Source organism: Tamandua tetradactyla, chromosome 12 (genome assembly GCF_023851605.1).
Source record: "Tamandua tetradactyla isolate mTamTet1 chromosome 12, mTamTet1.pri, whole genome shotgun sequence".
NCBI classification, from domain to species: Eukaryota; Metazoa; Chordata; class Mammalia; order Pilosa; family Myrmecophagidae; genus Tamandua; species Tamandua tetradactyla.
The window spans coordinates 39,861,001-39,879,548 of NC_135338.1; the positions used below are offsets into that span (position 1 = coordinate 39,861,001).

The 18,548-nt window shown below is 37.1% G+C and overlaps 1 protein-coding gene across 7 annotated transcripts in view; it reads right to left on the reverse strand.

Annotated features, from left to right (window-relative positions):
- CEP128 (centrosomal protein 128) overlaps positions 1 to 18,548 on the reverse strand; it is a 667,241-nt gene that overhangs the window by 34,460 nt on the left and 614,233 nt on the right. For all 7 annotated transcript variants that reach the window (XM_077123220.1, XM_077123226.1, XM_077123222.1 and 4 more), the window contains one exon: positions 385 to 459. In XM_077123220.1, the coding sequence (XP_076979335.1) occupies positions 385 to 459 (75 nt within the window). The remainder of the gene's footprint in view (positions 1 to 384; positions 460 to 18,548) is intronic.

Below are 18,548 nucleotides of genomic sequence, written 5' to 3' on the forward strand. Positions count from 1 at the left end.
TGGAAATTTGTAATTAAAAAATAGAAGATAGTTCATAAACTAAAATTGCCAGTCAAAAAAAATTATTATTGTCAATGAATTGTGTAATTCCCATAAATTCTTAGGTCTTTCTAGATTATATTAAAGCTTTAGGCAGCCAAATAAGTTTTAAGTAACAGGGCAAAAAATCTCCATTTTCTGATATTGTGTTAATACGTAAATTCCATTATTTTCAATCCTAACTTCAAAAATGTCAATAAACTCTGTTAAGTAGAAATGTTAAAAGTTCCCAATGTTTCTTGGTCCTTCCTCCCTTCCCCTTACATTTTCTTTGCACATTAGGAAGATGTCAAGTATTCTCACTCCGATAAAAATATTGTAAGATACAAGCCAACTCTTTCTTACTCTGAAGTCTTTGAAATCTAGTAAGCTCAGTTTCTCAGGCACAGACTCCAGATGGTCCAAGGCTGCTTGGGTACTCTGAAAAAGAAAGCAAAAGGAAACCAAATATTATAAAAAATTGATTAATATTCTCAGAATCAGAATACTAAAAATCAATTGTACTACTGTATTAAGCAGTTTGAGTTGTAGATTTAGTCTAGTAAGAACAGATCTAACAGTATTTCTAAAACAAATATATTTCTTTTTACTTCCGAAGAATTATTTCCTTTCAAAAAAGTATATGATATATTTGCAAGACTGACTCAGATACAAAAACTCTTCCTGGATAATTGCTTTCTAGCGATATGCTATGAAACTTTTTTATAGAGCATTTCATATTCATGTTAATTTATAAACCTGCTTCAGTGAACACCAGAAATAAACCATAAGGCAACATTGAAAAATAGATGAATTTGTAGTTACTTATCTATGGAGCTTAGTAGAGGTCCTGTAAGTACCAAGTGCTGTTATTATAAAGAAGAAAATGTTCTCAACAATTATTTTAGTTGAAAAGGTAAAGATGAGCAGTTCTCAAAAGATTTGAGAAAAATATCTGAAATTATAGATTTGTGACATGGACACAAGACCCTTCCCTGTTGATTACAAATAATTTATTATAGAGGCTTTGATTAGTTGGTCACTGATTTACACCTACAATATAAACATTAAGAGGGAATGACCTGAAAATTGTTTCAAAGCCAATGTGAAATAAGAGATGAAATGGCAAAACAATTTTGAGACCAGAGACTGTATTGCATGCATTTCTGTCTTCTTAGTCCCTCTCATAATGCCAACACATAGCTGGCATATGATAGATATTGCTTTTTAAATTTAAAATGTATTTTCATTATTAAAGAATAAACAACAAAATCCTATGGTGGTGTGTGGAAAGACAGTGAAGTGTCCTGCAAAAAACTGAAAATAGCTTTGCACGGAGTTGTAGAAAAGTTAATAGCCACCAACGATTCCATGTACTCCCTATATCTCCCATGTGAATAGCTCTGAACAACAGATTATGAGTTCAAGTGACACGTGCCACTTCTTGGCTGAAGCAGTTATGAGCCTGTGTACTCCCTCCCTCCGTCCTAGCCATGCCATGAGGGCCTTGGAGGCCATGTACTTCAGATTGTGTAGCCACAAGATCAATGATGGGTGTGGCCCATCATGAACTTGAAGCCAGTACTAAATCAACCTCTATTGTTATCAATGCATAACATAGCATTAATTATGTCAAATAACACCTATGTTGGAAAACAAATAATTAAATTGTAGGCTAATCGGGTGGTTAACTGACTTTTGTAAAGGGGGACTCTAAATTAAAGAGTATGTGAAGGTCTTAGGTTTTAGCTTTTCTGGAGCTATACAGGATTAAGAACTAGTGGTCTCATCATTTAGTATGTCCACATTGATGCAATCTTCCTATTTTATATACCCTATCTTTCCAATGTTCTTTTATGTCTGATTCCAATCCAGGGCCTTTGATGCAATTTCTCCAAAGCATATACTTCATGGGCTAGGGATGAGGACAGAGAGTTAAAGGTTTAATTCTTCCTTATAGAAACTTTCAGTCTACCAATTTCCACATTCTTTCTCCTCTTTTGTCCAATACAAAAGCCCTTCTGGTGTTCGGCAGAGTAAAAGACATTTACTTTCCACTGTTACCCCCTTTGGCAGGAACTTGGGTTTCATTTTCCTTTGTTTGAAGTCATTGTACAACATTTTCTTCATTTTTCTGTGACCTAGAGTTACTGGTATCTTTTAGTTTTGCCGAAGTGTAAATCTATATTTCCGTTTCTTAACATTCTTATCATTTTAATGTGATTTCTGACAGAAGTTTGTCTTAGTTTGCCAGAGTTGCTTTGACAAATACTACCCACTGGTTGCCTTAACAACAGGAAGTTATTGTCTCACGCTTTCAGAGGCTAGAAGTCCAAAATCAAGTCATTGGCAAAGCCATGCTTTCTCCTAAGAAATTTAGTATTTTGGCGCTAGCTAGCCACAATCCTTGGGGTTTCATGGCTTCCATTTCTGCCTCCTGTGACATGAAATGTTCCTGGTTTTTTCCTGTGGCTTTCTCATCTGGTTCCTGCTGATTTCCAGCTTTTGTCATCATTCACTGAAACTTGTGGTCATTCAGACTAAATTCTCAATCTTGCCCTCATTCAGTTTGGCTACTCCTAAGTAGGATTTTAGAAGATCTTATTCCCAAATGAGACCATACCTTAACTGATAATACATTTTCAGAGTCTACTTACAAATTAGTTTACACCCACAGGAACATGAATCAAGATTAAGAACATGTTTTGGTTGGGATATATAATTCAATCTACCAGAGAGGCAGAAACATCTTTACTTAGCCATTTTGAGAGTGGAAGTCATATGAGCTGTTTCTTCAGGTTCATAAATTCTTCTTTTTCAAAGAAGAATTTAGTATTTTGTTCTTTCTGCTTAGCATTTATATTATTGTAAGTCTTCTTTCTATGTGCACTCAAACCGCTATGCATTTTAAATGGCTTCATTTGATTTTTTTCATGTATAAGAATGATATATCCAAATGAAACACTTCTTAATATAGCTTATAATATTTAGGTTTAGGAGAGTAGGTAGTATGAACTGCCATATATGTTATATTCACATATATAATAAAATTATAGATTTTCTCAAAAATTGTGTTGGTGCTTAAACAATAAAATACAAACAATGCACTGGTGATTTTAAAGCAAAGTTTATGAACTGAATAAAATTCTAGTCATAAATGGACATTCCAAAAGACTTTTATTTTAAAACTTTATTTCCTTTTTTTTTATCCTATTAATTTTTCTCATTCAGAAATGATTTTCTGAACCTAGGTTAAGCATGTTAACCTATTTTATTCTTAAAAGAAGCAAATGATCTCTTTCCCTAATGAAAAATCCAGTATTCCATGCAAATATTTCTGCTTAAAATTGTCAACCAACAAGGTCACTGCATAAGAACTTTTTTCTTGCATGTTTTCATGTACAAACCTATGTTGCCTATTTTACTATGCTTTTGGATGTATACTTCAAAAAAAAAAGAAAAACTACTTTGTTGTGAGTGAACTTTGAAAAATTTCTTGGCACTTTCTTTCTCAAATGCAATTATTCTTATTCCCTAACCACTCCACCCCCATGCCTCCATTAACTGATCTTCACACTTTCTCACCATGTATTTGAGTTGTGGCTTATTTTATAGTCCATTTAATGTGCTGCTTCCAAATATTTTTATTACTTTCAGAAATACTTTCTGGAACACATGCCTTTCTCCTCATCTTTCTATTCTACTCAGTCATTTCAGAAGGAATGTGTATCTAGATATCATAGAAAATCTACACAGAAGGCACATTTCCTGTTCAAGTGTTTTTCACTTTCCAAAGAAAGAAAAGTACATTGCTACTTATTTGAAGACAATGACATGTATAAATGCTGAAATGTCTGGGGCATCTGCAACAAGATATAAAGTAATGAAGACAATGAGTCCAGGCTTGTAAGCCTGCTAAATCTCATAAAACTGTGATTTTGTGATTAAATGTTATTTTGGGGAGTACATTTACTTTCTGTTTTATTTTTCCTTTCTCCTCCTCTATATATCTCCATACGTACATCTCTTTGACTGTAAAAACGTACATGCGTTTATTTTCTTATTAACATATTCCAATTACCATTTTCTTATAATGTTACTGAGATCATATATGCTCTGAGGTTAAAATGATACATTAAAGGGGATGCTGTCTATATTTTTATTTTTAAAATAAATGTGTGTATTTTTGGCACTATGCAGATATTAAATAAACAAGGTTATGAAGCAGTTTATTTGGGTTCAAAAATGCAATTCTATTTCATTTGGAAAGAGATCCACTGCAAAACTTTCCTGACAAATGCCTGAAAGGTGCTAAAAGGTCTTGAGTAAACACATTTCAAGGAGAGGAAGGGTGAGATCATAAAAAGGAGAGACTGTATGCCTTTTCATTTGTGGCAACTCGATCCAGCACAGCTGTACCAGCTTCATAGGGCCCTTTTTCATCCAAACTGTATGATACTTGCTGGAACCAAACTGAACAGTAGCAGAGAATAGGTCAGCAAAGTAATGCTGTTGATGCACATTCTTCGAAGAGCCCCTTGCTCAAAGTTTATGTCAATTTCTTGGAATATCAGAAGAGTCCTCTATTTTCAGATTGTGTACTTTAAAACACATCTAAAATCAGACACCCATTTAGAAGAGTTAACATATGTCTTGAGGTAAGAAGGTACTTCAAGTTAAGTAAAACACCAGTTAACTTGGCAATGAGAAAGATATCAGTGACTACATTTGGGTTAAAAGTTAAAGAATTTTTGTCAACGACAATGTTTGTGTTTTTACATAACGCCATTCTTGTCAAAAGTGGTCAGAGTTATCCTTCAAAAGTGCAAAACCACAAAATTTAAGAATAATTAGTGTATCTTTATTGAAGCTTGGCTGAAGAAACCCTTCTAGGTATTTCCCAACTCTCACTTTATGAACTATAAAAAATACACAGAATCTGTACTTCCAGATGATTGCTTTCTTATTTCCAAACATAACAAAATTATAAGTAATAGTCAAGCCATGATCTTATTATTATCTTAAAAAGATGTAGTGTTTTCTCCAACTGAGCTTCACTAATTTAGAGGATTTTTTCCAATAAAAAAATATCAAAAATGATTTGAAGAAGAATGAAAGACAGAGGGAATAAAGAAACATGTCTCTTTCCTCCTTCTTTATCTTTTTAAATATTATTTTTGCAATTCCTTAATATACAGAAAAATAAAATATGAAGACAAATGGGGACAAGCTTAGTGTTCTCTGTGTGCTGAACATGAATTAGGTATTTACAATTGCTCTAGAAGGAGGGTCTCAAGGTCAACAACCTATTTAGTGTTTGTGAAATCATTTTATATCCTAATACTGAAAATAAAATGGTCTCACCAAGGAAAGAAACTTAAGAATATTTGCAAAGAAAAAGTGACTGCATATTAATAATGGAGAACCAGTATAAGCAAGAGCTTCCTGGAACAGACTGAGTTTAGCAGTTTTTGCTAAGGTGATAAAGAAATAAAGAAATATGCTTCCAGACACGTTTCCAGCTGTCCCATGAAGAAGATGGGGAGGTGGAAGTATGCTGAGCTAGAAAATACAACTTTATGTACATGTATTTTTGTTTGGGGAATATCACTCTGCCCTGTCCTTCAGAGCTTCAGATTTTAATTTGCAAAATGGAGATAAATAATGCTGTTTTTTTTCATCCCATAGCCACATGGTAGCTGTAATTACCAAGTAAGAGAGTGGCTGTGAAAGTGCACTGAAACTGTCAAGTACTTTCCAAATATCATGTATTAAAAATGCTAAATCTTTGAGGAACTGTCAACTCTGGTAACTCTCAAAGCAAGGAGGTCAGTGATAATCTAAAGTTACAGCTAATAAAAACTAGTCACCAGAGCACAAAGCAGATGCAAGACAAACATAATTAAAACTATTTCCAATATGCATTCATTATTCTACAGAATTCATTATTCACTATTTTATTCCAAACATAAAAGTAATAGAAGCACAAAGGCACATAGATTAGTTTTGTACATACTCTGCCTTCTGTAGAAAATGTTTGCATTCCATTCTCCTTATCTGGTTAATGCTTTAACTTCTAACATTATGGACACTTTCAGACATACAGGAAATGTGAAGGAAATTTACATTGATCACCCATATACCCACCACCCAGACTGCATTATTAAAATTTTGCTATGCTTGCTTTATCACATATTGATCCATTTATCTGTTCTTCCATCTATCCACTAATCCAACTTAGTTTTTGCATACATTGGAAAGTAAATTGCATGCATTAATAGTTCAGCATGAATATCACTATTTTAAGTTCAATATTTATTTATTTTAATGTAAAATTAGTAAACAATGAAATGCTAAGCTCTTAAGTGAACTAGTAAATTCTTATCATTTGTCATATGTCAGCTCAGTCGTCACTTCCTCAGGGAGTCTTGCTCTGGCTACTCTGATTAGATCAAATATGCACTCACTGCATCATGAGCCTTTCTTTTGTAATGGGGTATTACATTTATTCATGGGATTACATGATTAGTGCTTGTCTCAATCTTAGGGGCACTGACTAATTTCATGTGCCAGTAGTGTTCAGTTGTTTAGTCACAGCAAGCACTGGCCTGATTGCTACTGGAAGGGGATTTTGTAGGCAGATTTAAATCACTGGGCACTGCTATCCAAATGCATATAAGAGCCAAGGTTCTGGATGAGTGTATTTGATACCATATCAGAGTTTTGTGACGTTAAAAAATATAATGATGTTGCATGGTTGTTCCTAAATATACTGGATACAGTTGTATATTTAAAGAAAAGGATGAGCTCATAGCTTCAAATTCCCAGCTCAAGCATGAAGGACATGAAAGTTTCTATGTGTGCCCTCAAAGAAACTCTTATTTCTTGTAGCTGCATACTTGAGAGTTCTGAAAAGCAAATGCAGAGTTTTATGGCATGAGTGGATGAATTACAAAACAGACTGAATTTTCAACTTTTCAAGGTGTTTGTTGTTAAAGTGAGAGCATTGAGAGGTTGGGAATGAAATTGCGAACATGGAATGGGAACAAATGGGCTGGTAATGATGAAAGTGGGGACACTGAAACCATAGATTCTGCTTAGTCTTCTCTGCCACATAAACCTGTGACTGTCTGCCCTGAGGAATCAACCATCCTACCTTCATCTGAAGAGATTAACCCCGTTTCACCAGATGAAACTGTAATGAAATGCCCTGAGATGGTTGGATCCCAAGACACTGCTAATTCTTCTTATGACCCACCCTTATCAATCCTCTTTTCTTCCAGACCTATAACTACACTGAAGTCTCAACAGGTCCTAAAGGGTGAGGTACAAAGTGTCACCCATGAGCAGGTACATAGCACTCTAGAAGAACTGTATGAATTTCTAGTTTATATAGAAAGAAATCAGAGGAATACATATGAGAATGGATATTAAGGATGTGGGATAATGGTGGAAGGAATATAAAATTGGATCAGGCTGAATTTATTGACCTGGGCCTAAGAAGAGATTCTGGATTCAATGTTGTACCTTGAAGGATTAGAATGGGCTCTAATAGTTTGTTTGGTTGGTTGGCCGAAGCATAGACCAACACGAACCTACATTAAATAAAGTAGAAATGCCATAACTGCCCTAGTATAATGTAAATGAGAGAACACAAAGGCTTAGAGAGATTGGAGAGTTAGAATGGATTTATCATGTAAGACTGGCTCACAAACTGCAAGAATGTCCAAAGCGTATACCCTTTACCATGGCTATGGGGAATAAATTTGTAACAGCAGCTTTCATCCCTGAAGAGCTATGTTGTTGCTCTTTACTGTAGGTCAGACATTACTGTGGGAACTGCTGCCACTATACCTGGGTTCTTAAACACAATGGGAGATGACTGGATTTGATTTTGGTGGGAACCAAGTGGCAGTACTTAATCATCAAAGACAAGATGATCATGGCTACCATAATGGACAGCAGAATCAAAGCTGTAATCAGAATACTCTGAACTGCAGAATACTCTGAACTTGTATAACTGACCTGAGGTACTCAGAAGTAAATAGATGGGCAGTCTACTAAATTCTTACTTGAGCTATGTAAGCAGAAGAGTGCTAGTCTAACTTGAGTTATGGCCCCTCAGTCAATTCTCAGACTTGAGGAAATTTACTGACCCAGAACACTCTGAATAAAAAGAAGATTGGGTCCCCTTGTGGAAGAACCTTGCTACACTGTCAAAAATTTATACTGTTAAACTTACTTCCAGCACTCACCAAAGGTATATGTGACCTTTTACTAGGGTGAATGTATATCAAAAGGGAATGATCAGACATTTTGGGGATTACTGGATACTAGTTCTGAACTGACATCAATTCTGGGAGTCCCAAAACAGTATTGTCTTCTACCATCAGAGTAGGGGCTACTGGAGGTTAGGTGATTGTTTTACTTTCCTAGGCTACTCCAAGCAAATTACCATAAAATGGTACTGCTTAAACAATGGAAATTTATTTGTTTGCAGTTAGAGTCCAGGAAAATCTCCAAATCAGGCATCATCAAAGCCATGCTTTCTTCCCGAAGACCAGTGGCCAGTGATCCTTGGCCTCTTTGCCACATGGCAAGGCACGTGGCAGTGTCTGCTCATCTCTCTATTTTCTTCAGGGTTTCTCTGATTTCAGCTTCTTGTGGCTATGGCTTTTTTTTTTCCCTCTGTATTCATTCTGCTATAAAGTACTTTAGTAATAGGATTTAGACCCAACCTGAATAAGACTGGTCATACCTTAACTGAAATAGCCTCATCAAAATGTCCTAATTACAATGGGTTCACACCCACAGGAATGGATTAACTTTTAAGAATAGGTTTTTAAGGGTTATATATAGCTACAAACCACTACAGCTATCAATGAAGTTTAAGTTCAGGTTCATCTCACGTCTAGTGAGTCTCAAACTCCATTCTGTGGTTATTTCCCCAGAAAATGGGCAACCAAGTTACCACAAGTCCTGAATTGCCTATTGTGATCTAAGTGTTGTCTGACCTATAAGTCGGGCATGCAAAGCAGCACTCCATATCATCATATGGAAGTGGTATATATGAAATTGGACTCAAGCAGGCCCTGAAGGCAAAAGTTACACATGGAAGTGGCCAAATGCCTATGGCTGTCATTCCTGCCACATTATCTTCTTCCCAGCCCAGACTAGAGAATTCCAACAATAACCTCTTGGAATTTTTTAGGATCAGTTGACTGAGGAAGAGAAAACACAGGTCTGATTTTCAGATGCTTCTGCATGATATAAAGGTACTAACCTAAAGTGCACAGCAGCAGCACTACAGCCCACTTCTGGGACATCTCTGAAGGACAGTGGTGAAGGGAAATACTCCCATCAGGCAGAACTTTGAGCAGTGCACCTGGTTGTTCATTTTGCTTGGAAAGAGAAATTGCTGGAGGTGTATTAGTATACCAATTCATGGGCTGTGGCCAGTGGTTTGGCTGGATAGTTAGGGACTTGGAAGGGACATGATTGAAAATTAATAACAAAGAGGTTTGGGGGAGAGGATGTGTACAGAACTTTCAGAATGAGCAAAAAAAATGAGGATATTTGTGTCCCATGTGAATGCTCTTCAGAAGGTGACTTCAGCTGAGAAGGATTTTAATAATCAAGTGGATAGCACATTCTGCGGATACCAGTTGGCCTTGTTCCCCAGACACTTCTGTCATTGACCAATGCGCTCATGAACAAAGTGATCCTGGTTGGAGGGATGGAGGTTATGAATGGGCTCAGCAATGTGGACTTCACTCACCAAGACCAACCTGGATATAGCTACTGCCTAAGTTGCCAGCAGCAGAGACCAACCCCAATATGGGACCATTCCTTGAGGTGATCACCTGCTTCTTAATGGCGGGTTGATTACATTGAACTACTTCCATCTTGGAAAGGACAGCATTTTGTTCTTACTGGAATAGACATACTCTGGATGTAGATTTGCCTTCTCTGAAACATAATAATCCTTTTAAAACTACCATTCCTAGACTTAAAGAACATCTGATGTACCATCATAGTATTCCACATAGCATTCCTCCTGATCAAAGAATCTACTTCACAGTAAATGAAGTGTAGGAATGGACACATGAGCACGGAATTCACTGGTATTACTATGATATCCATCAGTCTGAAGCAGCTGACTTGATAGAATGGTGGAATGGCCTTTTTAAGACTCAATTACAGTGTCAACTAGGTGGCAATACCTTGCAGGGCTGAGGTAATGTTCTCTAAGGGGCTTTATATGTTCTAAATGAGCATCCAATCTGTGGTGTAGTTTCTCCCATAGCTAGGATTCACTGATACTGGAATCAAGACATGTAAATGGGAGTGGTACGACTCACTATTATCCCTATTGATTGGTCCTGATTAGCAAGGAGAAATAGGGCTGCTCCTACATAATGTAGGTAAAAGAGTGTATGCCTAGAATACAAGAGATTCTTTAGGGTACCTCTTAATACTTCCATGCCTTGTAATTAAAGTCAATGAATAACGACAATAGTCCAATTCAGGCAGGTTTATTAATGGCCCAGACCCTTCAGGAAAGAAGGTCTGGGTCACTCTCCAGTCAAAAAACTAGGATCAGTTCTTGCTGAGGGTAAAGGGAATTTGGAACGGGTAGTTATAAAGGGTAAAGGGAATTTGGAACGGGTAGTTATAAATATGAGCAATGACCATGTGACCAGTAAGGACTGTCATGTTTATGGATATTTCTTCCTTGTTCTGTTATGAAAATGTTTTTAGATATACATAAAGCAAATAGCTTTGTTTTATCTTGTCTATCCCCTTATCATATAACAAACTTTATGTCATAGAATTTAACGTTATTGGATATCAAATATAAGAGTGAATATTACTCAAAGATTCGTAGTGAGAAGAGGTTCTAACTTCAGCCATCCAGCATCTCTCGGGAAATTCATTGTCTCCTTCATTAGTGTTCCTGACCTGCAGCTTTCCCTGGGGACTTCAGTGTCACCATGGAGTATTCTGCTGTATGGAATTCAGACTTGACAATCCCCCCAGTCACGTGAGACCAATTCCTATTGTATAAATACCTCCTGTCAGTTCTGTTTTTCTGGAGAACACCAACTAAGACATTAGGCAAAAAGCATCATGAGGATAGAGGGCAGGGAGTATCTGCCTTTGTTCACTACTGGATCACCAGGACACTGCCCAGTATCTTCTACAAGAGGTATTCAATAAATGCTTTTTAAACAAAAGAATGAATGTTATTCAATGAAGGGAGGTTTTCATTCATGTATTCAATCTGCAAATATTGACCATGCTACTATCAGGCATAGTTCTAGGACGTACCAATAAGGCAAAAAAAAAAAAAAAAAAGCCCTGTCCTTGTGGAGCTTACATTTTACTGAGATCAAACAAATACAGGCTGTCATAAATATTCTCATGAATAAATAAAGCCGTGAAAGAGGATGGAGAGTGAGAGGGTTGCAATTTTAGATAGTGTGGCCAATAATTGGAGTGAGTAAGGAATATCCCTGGATCAAAGTCTTTGGGAAAAAAATAAAGGATAAAGACCTTAAGGTGGGAGTGGCACATTCAGGGAGAGAATAGCAAGGAACAGATATATCAGGGTAGGAGTGAGATGAGGGAAAACCTACAAGATTAGGCCAGACGTGCCTGGAGCAAGATTTTAGAGAGCCTTTTAGAACACCTTAAGGTTTTGGGATTTAAATGAGATGGAAAGTCTTCAGAGCTGTTGAGGAGAGGAATGACATGTTCTTATTTACACCCAAAAGGATCTTTCTGGATGTTTCCTGGAGAATAGACTGCTAGGTCCTCCCAAGTCCCTGTCAAAGAGCTTTCAAGAGAATTTGTGGTGTCTGGGAGTACTGTAAAAACTCCCAGACTAGGGGCTTGCTAAACAGCAGGAACTCTGATTTACATTTTAGAGGGGCCATTTGGGTGGGGCTCAGTGAGAGATTTATTGGGAGAATGGGCTGAATCCCCAGGATACCAAAACAAAAGCTCCTCAATTGCCCAAATTACCCTTACAACAAAAGAAAAGGCATTCTAATTAAGCTTTGAATATGTTTCAGAGACCATAAAATGCTCTCTCTAATCACAATGCATTATTTTCATTTGTGGTAGCCTTCCGCCTGAGTAGAGACAGAATAATACAATGGGGAATATCATGGGTCAGAAACCAGGTGATATAGTTATATCTAGCTTTGCCATAACCAGTTGTATGAGCCTAAGCAAAGAATTTAACCCATGGGCCTCAGGTTCCAAATCAGGAAAATGGGAAGGTGGGGTCATTGGACTATAGCCTCAATTCACTATAGCTTTTACTTATTCCCATAGTAGGCTGGGGTCTGATTTTAATCATGGAGGTTAATAGAGTGAGAAAGAGGTTTTATAAAGAGTAAATAAAATAAGGAGAAAATCAGATATGGGATTTTAGAGATTAGAATTCACCCAAGAACCTCTGTGGGGCGGTAAAACCTTCACTCTTCTATAGCAGAAAACAAATCTAATGAGTATATAAGAAAAATAAGATATTTATTTCTCTTGTTTGGTATTTGCCCCATCAAACTACCAACTCTAAATATCTGTCATTTTATATTTTTAGAAGAGATACTCCAAAAGCAAGCAAACAAGTTGCTTTTCATTTCTTTCATTTTATAACTGGCCTAACAATAAATTCAAAAACAATTTCACAATCTAAATACTGCTCATTCACTTCTGCTTCTATTGTCACAAATGTTATTCTATACTTTTGTTTCCTTCCTCAAAGCTTCTGTGCCACCATGACTTTATAAGAAGGTCCATCTTTCTGGAATGTGTTTACAAAATTCTTAACCTAGTTCACTGATTCTTCTTCCACAGGGTTTAGTCACCACCTCGTCTAACATGGTGGACAGTTAAAAGCATGGGTTCTTCAGTCTGTGTGCCTGAGTTCATATCCTGGTTTGGTTACTGTTAGGTCTCAGAAAAAGAACTTTACACATAAGAAGGACTTTTTAACCAGGGGGCCACTCAGCTTCTTTTGCAGAACTAGATGTGGCAGCAAGATCCCCAGGCATGCCACATCCACTCAGAAGGTGAATAAAGCAAGACCAGATAAGTTTACAAGATAAACAACCATAGGCATGTGGTCAAGGCCTGTTCCTGCTTGATAATCCTTGACCTTGACCGTACATGCAGCGCACAGGAAAGGAGAGGGGTGCGTCAGAACTCCAGCAACCAATCAGATCATAAGTCAATGAGCCCCCATCCAATCAAGGGACGACACACCCTCCCCTCCTGGCGCAGTTTTCCTTTAAAAATGCAGCTCTCAGAAAGAGAGCCCGAGTCATTTTCTTACCTTCCACTGTCAAGTTTCCCTGACTCCTTTCTACTTTCTCCCTTCAATAAATCTGTTAAGCTTTAACTCGCTGTCTTTCATGGATTCTTCAACGACTCAGACCCAACAGTTACTGGCTACATGCCCTCAGTAAAGTTTCTGAAGCCCTCTGTCCTGGGGTTTAGTTTCTTTATCTATAAATAGGGATGGTAACAATAGCCAACATGTAGATTTATCATGAGGATCAAATAAATCAATATATACAAAGTACTAATAGTAGAGCCTGGGACATGGTAAATACTCAATAAACACTGGCTATTAGTAAAATGATAACAGTTACTCTGTTAGCCACTCCCCTGAAGTCTGGATTAGGTGCCCATCCTCAGTACTTCATGTCACATGTCTAATCATTTTGGAATGGTGTGTTTTACTCCCGTCTTTCCGTAGACTGCAAGTTCCTTAAAGGTAGGATTGTCCTTTATCCATATATTTCCAGTGCTGAACACTTGGTATGACACAAAATAAAATTTGCCTTAATGAAAAAAAAAAACCCTTTTCATCACAAAGCAAAAGGCTAATTTAGAACTCAGAATTGTTGTGTAAAGAAAAATAACTCAAAAATAACTTTTGAAGGTAGAATTTTAAAGTGTACTATTTTTGAGGGACAGTAGAATATTTCCAAACAGACTCATAATAGAAGAAATAATAATAAATACAACTGAAAGAAAACTGAAGGGACAGCAAAGTTGAATTAAATAGTCTATATTGAACTAAAGAAAGGAAGATGAGAATAAAATCTTTTTGTGGATTCAAGGAGGTAGAGCAGGAACCATATGATGTGAAGAGCAACTTGCTTCCTATGATTAAGACAGGGGCTTAGCCATCCTGGACAATGAGGGGGAAACCTAATAAAGGAAATTATTTGAGGAATACTAATCGTTTCCTGTAATCCTGCAAACCTCTTTCTTCAATACCACCAGGCATACAAAAGTAGGTGATCATATTTGTCTCTTCAGTATTTAACAGTATTTAGCAGGGAACAGAGGGTCCTGATACAGCATATGATAAGGAATGATAATAGTTCAGGCTGAGATAGGGTCTAGGTTAATTTACTTAAAAGCACCTTGGTAAGGTCAACATAATTAATCTTCTCTGTTCTCAAATAAAGGGTTATTTTCTTTTTAAGAGCTATCTTATGTTCTCATAGAGAATGACAAAACAAATTAATCATTTTCCATTACTCCAGAGACAGACTTGGATATTGAAAGAGCATCTGAACGGTTAATCCCCCTAAATAGATGAGATTCTGGTGACAGGCAGATCAGATCTAAACAGGAACCAGGCAAAGCATTTTATTTTTATCACTGTAGCTCAGAGACTTAATTAAAAAATAACCAATATCCACTCTGCTATATTTTTAAAGTTTGTTTTCATAATTAATCTTTTTGTTTATTTGTTTTTGAACATTTGTACAAGATCCACACTTTTGGATCTTGTGCAAAGCTTTTGCCTGACCTACCATTGTCAAAGTAAACAGAACCAGTGACTCTAGCTTATTTAAAGCCTCTGAAAATTTATCTTACTGTCTCATAAAGCACCTCCAGTGACAGGCCATACTTAGCAAAAGTAGCAATAATTTAAAATTACAGCAATACTTTTTTAGACACCTGATCTAAATAACTAATGTTAAAGGTGAACTTATAACTATGTTTGAGAGGCTCTGTTAACCTATATCCTAAATGATTGAACAGAAAGGGCACAAATAGACATATAGGAAATATGTGAGTGTGAATATATGTTTTAAATAAATCAGCCAGGTTCTGACGGCTGAGAAACTGGACCATAAAATCTACCAGCACAATACTAACAATGTTGTTTGATGAGCAAATTTGTCAGCATTTGCCATAAACTGTTGTTTTCCTGAAACTTCAATTGCTAGAAAGCTCCCTACCCCCTCCCATCCCACCCCTCACCCTGAAAATGAAAGCCACACATTAATTTAACTGGAAACAATGAAACTTTGTGGCCTGGTGGTTAGAATGAAAAGGAGCTGGTCTTGCCAAAACAATTTGAAATTTTGAACTTAGACCTCCCTCTCTCCACTTCATGTTAACATATTAAACCAAACTGAACAGGTTCTGCAGCCTTCAGACATATTAAAAAAAGAAGCAGCAGCTCAAACCACATGACTTTGGACATTTAAAGTCGTTATGAAAACACTAGCAAAGATGCAGTATTCTGGAAATTAGGCACAATTTCACAGAAACTTATAACACAAACTGGATAGGACAATCGGCCTTTCTCTTATTCAACAAGTATTTATTAAGTGGCTACTCTGTGCAAATAAGATGTTTTTTTTTTTTTTTTTTTTTTAAAGAGAGAGGGAGGAAGGGAAGGAAAGACAGAGAGAAGGAAGGAAGGATGGAAGGAAGGAAGGGAGGAAGAAAGGGAGACATCTTTAAACATTTTCTTGTTTTATTATATTTTGTTTGTTTGTTTGTTTCTTACATGGGCTGGGGCCGGGAATCGAACCGGGGTCCTCCGGCATAGCAGGCAAGCACTCTTGCCCGCTGAGCCACCGCGGCCCGCCCCAAATAAGATGTTTAACACCACTACACCAGAAGTCCATTCTTCTATAGCTAACCAGATTTAATTCAAGAATATTCCTTGGGCTCCTAAATAAAAATAAATTATTGGGGTAATAGAGAGAAATATGTACATTATATTGTAATTTTGAATTAACTATCAATTTTTCCCATTAAAGAGAGGATTTTTAAGTACAGAGACTATGCTTTACTATTCTTTGTTACTGTGGTGTTCAACACAACAGCTACTCAATAAATACGTATTGAATTTGGTACTAAAATTGTTTCTCAGTTACCTGGTAACCATATAGCTGCAACAATATTTTTAAAAAATACCTGATGTGAAAAATCAGATGATTTATATTTGATCTGAGAATGATTTCATGTGTTGCCAGGTGAATATGGGTATATAAAGAACTCTGAAATCACTTTAAGTGAAATAATGAAGTTGTAGCAAGATCAAATTAACTTAGAAAGATGTTCTACTTTTCACTTGAATCTTGCTCCCCACATTTTCTTGGGATATTATAAGGCAGAACACTCATGACAGGTACCACTTAGAGACCACATTGGTGTATTTTTATATTGCTCTCTCTGCTCCTTCCACCTCCTGATTTTAGTTGGAGGTCAAAGGTAAGAACTTTGCTCTATATTTCTCTAAGAAGGTGCAGACATGGTGCATGCGGTAGATTGAACTATAGACCCCAATTTAGACATGTTATTAATCTTAACATTCCTTAAGGTGTGAATCTATTATAAATAGAATCTTCTGAAGACATTTTTTTAAAATTCAGGTATGACCCAACTGAATAAGGTTGGCTCTTAATCTGGATTACTGGCGTTCTTTGCAAGTAGAAGAAATTCAAACATAGTCAGAGAAGGTCCTGGGGATGAACAGTAAGTCATTGGAAATGGGAAGTCGATAGAACCCGGAAGATAAAGGGGAAGACATCAGATATCGCCACAGGACAGGGAAGCAAAAGAATTTAAGGATTGCCAGCCTGGCCAGAAAGCTACTAACTATGGGAGGAAAACACCTTCTAGCCTCTAAACCGTGAGCTAATAATTTCTTATTATTTAAGTCAACCTATAGTGTGATATTTGTCATAGCGACTCAGGAAAACTAAGTGAATGCAAATCTCAAAGTCACGCAGAGCACTGCTTTAAATACATATGCTCTCTTCCTCCTCAACTTAAAAGGAATAGAGTGCATTAAAGGAACTTCTTGGAAATGCAAAGAAGATGCCTACTGATAAGTGAGAACTGCGGTCTATCAACTTTACTAGTAAATCACCTTGAAGAGGTTAGCTGCAATTTGCACACTATGGGAACCACAGACAGGATATTTAATTGTAAAAAAAAAAAACAAAGGAACAAAACTATGGAAACACAGAATGGCATTTTGCTCTCAGGACCTGGAACATAACAATGTACTTTGATTTAATTTTTCAGTAAATCAGGAAAAATAGTTACCAGTATTTAATTTCCAGATAAAACAGACATTTTAGTTTTTTATATTTTAGTTATCTTATGAAAAATTTAGAGAATAAAGAGTGAAATTACTTTAAAAGAAATTTTAATAAAAATTTAAACACATTCTATATTTTCCTAGGTTTGAAGGTATGAATAAAATTAACTCCTGTGAGGTTCATAAGAGTGGTCCCAGTATTATGGCTGTATTTCCTTACTAAAATGGCTCTATGAATGCGTGCACTCTCAAGAATGTGTAAAAACATGCTTTCTGAAAGAGGTAGTGAAACAAAACATCTGCTGCATCTGCCAGGCATGCCCAGGCCTGCCTGCATTCCAGACAAAAGAAATCAGCTACTAGCCAGAGCTTACAGTACCATCCCTGTCTATTACCATAGTAACTCCCTCCCTGCTTACTTTCCTATATAATCTGAAAGGATATTTGGGGCTCAGGCTTTGGACAGAAGTCCTCTGAGTCTGCTGCGGCAATAAAAAGCTTGTTCATTTCACAGATGCCTCGATGCTTTCTTGTGTGGTGTTCCGAGTTTTCCTTACTTAATTTCTGGTGCACTGGGCAGGAAATTCTTTACCCCAAGAGAGAACCACCCTTGTGTCTCCTGCCCATCTCCAGGGAGGCCTGAGCCACTGACTGATCTTGATCATTCCCTGGGTACCCTGGAACCTCTTCCTCCAGTTTGGGATCATCTATTTGGAATGGGACACTGGCTTCTCCAGACTCAGGAGAGACTCAGCAGCCCTGAGAACTGGACTGGAACCCCGCCTATCAGAGTGGTAAGAACGGCTGTTTGATAAGGTATAGGGACTGACAGGTCTTATCTTTCAGGCAGAAGAAGAGACTGATCACCTCCTAAAACGGGCCGAATACCCTTTGGACAGAGGAGAAACCCCTTGTAGTTAGATACACCCTGGTTTGTGTAGGCAACATAACTTATCTTGTGCCTGGTGTGTGAAAGTGTGTGAATGAGAAGTGGCTCTGTCCTGAGGCTTCAGTGTTGTCACCCATGAAGTGAAATGAATGTCCTCATCTGCAGTTCCATGGGTCCTCATACAACTCGTAAAGCGGCTCTCTCAATCGAAAGAGAGTCCGGGTTGGGGGTTTATACCAACCCACCTTATGCCAAAGGACCCTA